Source organism: Crocodylus siamensis, chromosome 11 (genome assembly GCF_052110815.1).
Source record: "Crocodylus siamensis isolate JL-2025a chromosome 11, ASM5211081v1, whole genome shotgun sequence".
NCBI classification, from domain to species: Eukaryota; Metazoa; Chordata; order Crocodylia; family Crocodylidae; genus Crocodylus; species Crocodylus siamensis.
Window position 1 is genome coordinate 51,551,989 of NC_143405.1, and position 7,522 is coordinate 51,559,510.

General features: G+C 44.5%; 1 protein-coding gene across 1 annotated transcript; it reads right to left on the minus strand.

Annotated features, from left to right (window-relative positions):
- Positions 1–5,019: 5,019 nt before the first annotated feature.
- Positions 5,020–7,224, minus strand: TRH (thyrotropin releasing hormone). The gene is made up of 2 exons (XM_090022518.1): positions 7,032–7,224; positions 5,020–5,615 (listed from the first exon to the last, which is right to left on the minus strand). Exons 1-2 carry the CDS (start codon positions 7,222–7,224, stop codon positions 5,020–5,022), a joined length of 789 nt encoding a protein of 262 aa, XP_089878644.1.
- Positions 7,225–7,522: the final 298 nt, after the last annotated feature.

Consider the following 7,522-nt stretch of genomic DNA (forward strand, 5'->3'; position numbering starts at 1 on the left):
TGTGCATGCATGACAGGGTGCGGTTGGCCTTCCTGACTGCATCCCCACACTGCTGGCCCATGTTCATCTTGGAGTCAATGATGACTCCAAGATCCTTTTCTGCCTCTGTACTGACAAGAAGGGAGTTCCCCAGCCTGTAGGTATGGTGCTAGTTTTTCCTCCCCGGTGCATCACTTTGCACTTGTCGATGTTGAATCCCATCCTATTCTCATCCGCCCACCCGTGTAACCTGTCTAGGTCCGATTGCAACCTATTCCTCCCTTCTAGTGTGCCCACATCCCCTCACATCTTAGTGTCATCAGCAAATTTGAACAGGGTGCATTTTACCCCCTCATCCAAGTCACTGGTGAAGATGTTGAACAGTGCGGGCCCGAGGACCAAGCCTTGGGGGACCCCACTGGCCACGTCCCTCCAGGCCGAAAATGACCCATCCACCACCACTCTCTGGGTGCAGCCCTCCAGCCAGTTGGTGACCCAATTGACTATGTGGGTGTCAACACCACAGTACCCCAGTTTCTTAATGAGAATGGGGTGAGAGACAGTGTCGAAGGCCTTCTGAAAGTCCAGGAAGACTATGTCCACTGCTACTCCTGCATCTACTGATTTGGTGATCTGATCATAGAAGGCCACCAGGTTGGTCTGACAGGACCTGCCTCTAATGAACCCGTGTTGGTTACCCCTAAGCATGACCTCCCCTGCTGGCCCCTCGTGGATATGTGCCAGAATAATTTTCTCAAAAAGCTTGCCCAGGATCAAGGTAAGACTAACTGGCCTATAGTTTCCCGGGTCCTTCTTCTTCCCTTTTTTGAAGATGGGGACCACACTGGCCCTCTTCCAGTCCTCTGGCACACACCAGAGCACCACGAGTGCTCGTAAAGCCATGCCAGGGGTCCTGCAATGACCTCAGCCAATTCCTTTAGTACTCTAGGGTGGAGATCGTCTGGACCGGCTGACTTGAATACATCCAGTCCCTCCAGAAGTTCCCTACTAGTTCCTCACTAAGCCCTGGCTTAGGTGCACCTCCCCTGGGGCCACGGTTCAGCTGTTACAAGCTCATATTTCTGGCCAATCTACATGCTTTACAACAGATAACTGAAAAGAAGAATGGGTATTTATGATTCCTATGAACCACTGTGTGGTTTGGATGCATTGTACCTGCAATCTCTTGGTCTCCACAGGCACTTGTTTGCTATTAACAGGCCTAGTATCCACATTTCTCCCAACCCAACCTGAATCCTGTAGTTTCTCACATTTTGACTGACCAGGTGGTAGCCCACCTTGTTTACCAACCATATTACCTCCATCCGGTCCAACTTCAGCTCAGGTATCCTCCAGGGAGATGCTATGTACTGGGAGGGATTGAGTGTTGTGGGTGATGCTTAAGGTGCATTGGTAGAGCTGTATGAGGGAACCCTTCCCAACAATTGATTTCATTGTTCTTCACTCAGCTGATGTCTAACAATCCTCTTTCAGCAATACTGAGTTCAGGCCAGTTAAAATAGAAATGTCGAGCACCATAAGGACCTATGATAAGCTTGACTTAAGATAAAACATTGTCAAGTTAAGTATGGGCTAAGATATAGATTTTGCAAAAGCTAGCATTTATGAAGCCTAGAAAATAACTGATTCCTATAAAAAATATCCTGGAGGGAGTTGTTTTCATATAAACAAGCTTCCTCTTGGTGCTGCTTTGACAGCCAGATAATGGAACACTGAAATAAAACCCCAGATAAAATGGATTGATGAAGGGGGAAGACCTTTGCTGCATTTCATGGACTCCACTGAGAGGTAAATGCAGTAAATTAAAAGGATCCAGGGTGGATTGTTTCATTGTTAATTACCTTTAGTGCTGTTGGTAATACAGGTCAAATATTTGATTATAGCGGAGGATTTTATGCTGACTTTTTCCTCTTACTTTTTCCACTTTAAAAAGAACAGTTTATAGCTGTGTTTGAATAACTTTGACCAGGAGATGGAGACTTTCTCCATGGACCCCCCCCACAGCTGGATAAGTACATCAAGCTGTATTTTAGACTGTTTTTTCCCTTGCTTTTCTTTCTCTTCTGTTGATTGGGTTCACAAGGTTCCCCTTCTTATGAGATGCTGATGTATTTTATTTGTTTCTGTTTCATACTTGTCCATTCAGAAACCTAAAAATATATTCTATCCTGTTTCCTTTTGCTTTGTACATGTGATGATCTGAGTCGGTGGTCTACTGTGATGTCATTAGGGTTTTAAAAAGCCTGCTTAACCAACAGGAGGTGACGTATGACGCAAGGAAATGTCTTTTAAAACAAATTCCTTTCCTCTCTGATGGGGTGTAGGTTGTAGCCGTGTTGGTCTAAGGACATAGGCAGACAGGGTTCTTTGGATGAATCTGATATCCTTTATTAGACCAACTTAAATAGCTGGGGAAAAAAACTAGCAAGATTTCAGGTTTAAAAACCCTTCATCAGGTTGAGGAAGTCTCTGCAGCTGGTGTGTGCTCTTCCTGGATGGAATTACTATTCATTCACACACCAACTGCAGAGACTTCCTCAGCCTGACAAAGGGTTTTTAAATCTGAAAGCTTGCTAAAAAATGTTTTTTCCAACTATTTAAGTTGGTCTAATAAAAGATATCAGATTCACCCGAAGAACGTTGTCTGCCTATTTCCTCTCTGATGTAATGAGAAGTACTTGTTGGAAAAAAGCGTCATACGTGGAAACATACCAAAGGATTCTGAAGTGAACAAAATGTGTACAAGATGCTGTGAAGATTTACTCACCTGTCTTTAATTAGAAAGCCACTGTGAGTAACTGATTCCTGCTAAGTTAGCTCTGAAGATGAAGCTTGCTTGATTAACCACATCGAGCTTGGGTCATGTTGAGAACCGCTAACTTCAGTAAAACTTGCTGAGGTTGTTAATTATTCCTCTCTGGGGTAACAAACCCACATGGCAATGCTAAATTGTTTAAGTGGTGAAGTACTTCAGAGAGGAAAGCCAATCATTTGAAAGGAACACTGCACCTGAGAAACATTGTCTTAAGATACGCTGTTGGAATGATTTAAGTAAGGTAAATTTGGTTGAAAATCAGGATTACTTTGATTTTTATAAACCACTAGCCAGGGAATATATTGAAATCTTAACTCTTTTATCATAGAAGAGGTGAAATATCATCATTGCTGGCAGTCAGTGCAGAAGGTGATAAGTGCAGTGAACAGGGAGCCAGAACCCCTCACTTCTGTTCTTGTCTTTGCTGTTCATATCCTGTGTGCAATGCCTGTCTTTTTGGAAAGAGAGAAATCTAGGAGAGTTCACAGTTGTTTCTGCAGTTGAAGTTCTAATTGTACATGTGGTTACTGCAAAGCAGTAAAGAAAAGCAAATTGTACAGCTGATTGGGGCTGTGGAGACACCTACTACAGCATGTGTGTGCAAATCCACGATCTGTGCTTCTACTGTAGTAACTGATCAGATTCTGATTTTGGTTACATCAGTATAAATTGATTTAGCAAGCATGAAGAATTATGCGTCTGCTAAACATAAAGAATCTGGTAGGTTTGTGTCTCTTTTTCATTGGCACAAATGTGTAAATACACACAGCTGTACAACCAGACTGTTCGAGTGTATCTAATTTTGAAGGTTTGAACTGTGTGTCTGTGTACACTCCAGAGTAATAAAGGTTTGTGTTATAGACCCAGTCTGACTCAAACTAACATATCCTTTTGTTTACAAGACTCAGACTCAAATAATCAAAGCTCACTGTGCAGCTGTGCAACACGAATGCATGTGGGTTTTTTTCCAGATGCGTAATTTTATTATAATACACCAGTAGAAGGTTTCAAAAGGGATTTGACTATTTTTGTACAAATCATCCTTCCATTTAAATAGCAAAATACTTTTATATACAAATATGTAGCAACCAATAGCACGCAAGAGGTTTGCCTAGAAAAATATCCTTTTCGCATCTGTTTCAATATTTTTTTTTTTTTTTCACTCAGGAGGAGTTGGATATTTTTCATATTATTAAATTTGCACACCCAGAAAGGACACCCAAAGTTGAGATGGGAATCGACTGTTGATATTTATTGAGTTGTTCATGGCAAATAAACACCTTTAGGAATCTGTAGACCACATAAAGTGAAAAATGTCTTTGAGAGAAAAGGTTACACTGAAGAAAAAAACAACAAAAATCCTAATACAGGAGTAAAGGGTATTGACTTGCTGCAGTTTAAATGTTGACTTTTAATAGAAAGACATAGGTTTCAAGCCAAATGCCTGGAAGGTAGTGATTAGGAAAACTTACTGTGAGCACTTATGCAGCATTCTTCTTTCCTCACTCTTAAGTTGGTACGTGACACATGGGTTATTTATTTGCATTCTGCAGTTTCCTACCTGACTTATGTTTGCTTTCAGGCAGTTGTTCCAAGTCAAGGTGTGAAGCCCAAACATCTTTCCTGTTCTATTTGGACAATGCTTGTCTCTGCCCAGGAGACAGTGGAACAAGTGCCTTCACATACTGTGACCTGTTCTGATGATACACACTAACTCCATCGTTCTAAACTAAAACCCTCTTTTCTTACAGTTCAGTTGGAAATCACTTGCATTTGCCACTCTTTTCTTTCATTCTTGATGCATCCATTTTCTGATTGCCCTTGCATAGGAGGAAACTGTGTATCATGTATCCTCAACCTATAAAAGGTGGGGGTGGTCCTCAGGAAATAGAATTGGTGCATGCACAAAAAGACATTGTTTTAGGGCCAGATCCCATGATTAACCAAGCACCTCAACTTCCACAGTTGTGGGAATTGAAGGCCTTTGAGACATGGCAGGATTTGACAAATTGACTCAATTTGATTTAGTACTTAAGCATGCCCTTCACTTTGAGTGTGTGAATAATGCCCTTGCCTTCAATGGGCACACTCACACACTTCAAGTTAGGCACTTCAGAGAGCCAGAGTGAGGAGAAAGAGAACTTTAAGTGGTCTGGCAGATGACTCAATCAAATGTAAATGATGTACAATACACTCAGCCATCCTCATTCCTCTGCCTCAGCCTCACTTTCCCATGCAAACCTCCTCCCCGGGTGCTGCCGCTTCTCTTCCTCCCTGCCCTTATTGACATTATCTAATAACTCAAGCAATAAGCTGCCTTTGCTACAGTTGATGTCATCTTGGAGGTCACAGGGGGCAGCATAGTCTGGGCTTTCAGAGTCGGAGAATCTTTTCCCAGGGTGCTGCCGTTTCTCCAAATCCTGCTCCCCCAGATCTAGTTCATCCTCCCAGCCCCTCTTGCCAGGGTGCTGACGCTTGGCATAAACCAGATACCTCTTGCCTGGGTGCTGCCTTTTGGATAATTCATTCAGGTAGGTCAGCTGGGTGCTAGGGGCATCAACATACTGGTCCCACAGTGACCTTTTGCCAGGATGTTGTCGCTTCTGCAGCTCCAGGTAGCGGTCAAGGTCATCGTCTTCCTCTCTTTTTCCTGGATGCTGCCTCTTCTGGATATCACCATACAAGGCTTCTTCCCCATCTTCCCTTTTCCCTGGGTGCTGTCTCTTTTCCAGCTCATTGAAGAATCTTTTCCCAGGGTGCTGTCGTTTGGAAAGAGAATCTGGCTCAGAAGCATCTGGTTCTGTCCAAAGAAATGATCAGTGTTAACAAACCATCTTAACAGTCACTGCTCTGGAAGCTGAGAAGTAAAGTCTTTGAGGTGTGTCTGTCATAGTTCTGAAGGGAGCAAAGAACCAGATTCCACACGTAGTTACACTAGGGGAAATCCATGGTGACTCTATAGCAGGGGTAGGCAACGTTTTTTGGCCAGAGTGCTGAAAAAACCACAGTGTCTACTTTGGAAGGTGCTGAAGTGCCGACATACTGGAGCCTGGAGCAGCTGTTTGCAGCCTCCCGGCTACAGCCGGCCCATGGAGCCCGGTCTGCTTGCAGCAGGGCTTGCAGGCTCCCAGCCGCCTGCTGGGAACAGCCTGGGCTCCATGGCTGGCAGCAGCTGCTTAGAGCCCGGGCTGGCAGCAACATGTGCCAGTGGTTGCTGACCCCTGCTCTATAGGATTGAACAGTGTTGTTGAGTGTACACTAAGGCACACAGGAATTTCAGCCAGATGGAACTGGGACCAGCTTGCAAATGAATTGGCAGAAGCTCCAAAGATGGGGCCCAGCCTGCCATTGTAGGCACATGATCCTCAGAAGTCTGGGGAGAAGGAGGCAGCCATAGAGCCAAACTAGGTAGTGGAGGATGTAGGGGAGATAAGTAGAAGTGTCTCTACGTGTGGGTACGTGGGAACAATTGACTGCCAGTGGATGGTCAGGATGTGCCTTGGCTAAAAGTCAGGGAGAGGCAAGGGTGTGAGGGACCTTTTGAAAGCATAGGAGTTTTCTCGGCCTGAATTCATGTGACTGGCTAAGAAGCCCAGCTTTCTTCTCTTAAAGAGATGTTTGTAGGAGTGTGGGGTTTCTCTCATTCTGAGAGCAGAGCCTTCTTCCCTCCTGTTGGCAGGGACCCCAGCTAACTATGTTTTTTCTTACCCAAGCCTTCAGGGGCTATGAATGCACCTAATGGAAAAAAAAAGTGTCTGTGAACACTCAAAAGGAATCCTCGGCCAACAGCAGCTCGCACCTTCTCAGTCACAAACCATTATCCCTTCCTTTAAAGGAGCAGCAGACAATGAGGCAGGCAGGGAATAGCTGAGAGACTACTTTTGCCTTGTGTTAACACCTGCAACAGGGGACAATGGTGGCAGGTGTACACTATGCCTCCCATTAGAGCTGTCCCTAACAGAACTTATTTCCTAGATAGGCGATTCCATTTTAGGGAATCATCTTGTTATGAAGCCCACTCTGGGAGGTGCTCGAGATCTGGTGTAGCAGTTCCCAGACTGGGAGATCTCCCTACATCATGCCTGGCTCACTCTGTCCCCCTATAATGGTTATTCAAGGGAAAGCAAAATACATCCCAGAAACTAATAGTATTAATGACTTCCATCTGAGCAGCACCCCAAAACCGATAGCAGAATGGCGCCAGCAGCACATCTACCTTTATTGAGCTCTTCCTCCTCTTCTACTTTCTTGAGGATAGACCTAAGGAGGATGCTTTCTGCCCTCTGCAAGATGTCATCCAGGTGGCTCCTTTCACTGTTCTCACCACCTTCCAGAGTGAGCTGCCCCAAATTGAGGCAGATGCCAGACAAAGTCAGGGAAAGCAGCAGCAGCAGCTGGACTGGTGTCATGGCAGGAGAGATGTTCCTGCAACTTTCATGAGGAAGTAAAGGTCGAGGGAAGGGAATGGAACAAACAATAATGGTTAAAGCATTCCTAGGAACTCAGACCAGAGCCAGAGAATTTGAAACTGCATTCAAGCACTCCATGCGACTGCAGAGATTGGAGTCTCCCAGGGCAGTGATTTAATGTCCCTTTTAATTTTCCTGACAGCTCTCAGTTAATTTGTAATTGGAGCAAAGTGTTTGGTCTCTTTCCTACTAGAACAAGCAGTTCTGTTTTGCATGTCTAACCCCATGACATGCAGAT

Bases quoted from the DNA above. Each gene is read 5' to 3' on its own strand.
- TRH (XM_090022518.1), bottom strand. From the start codon at position 7,224: ATGACACCAGTCCAGCTGCTGCTGCTGCTTTCCCTGACTTTGTCTGGC. The intron at 5,616-7,031 runs GTAGATGTGCTG...TTCTTTGGACAG, and splicing joins GGAGGAAGAGCTCAATAAAG to AACCAGATGCTTCTGAGCCA.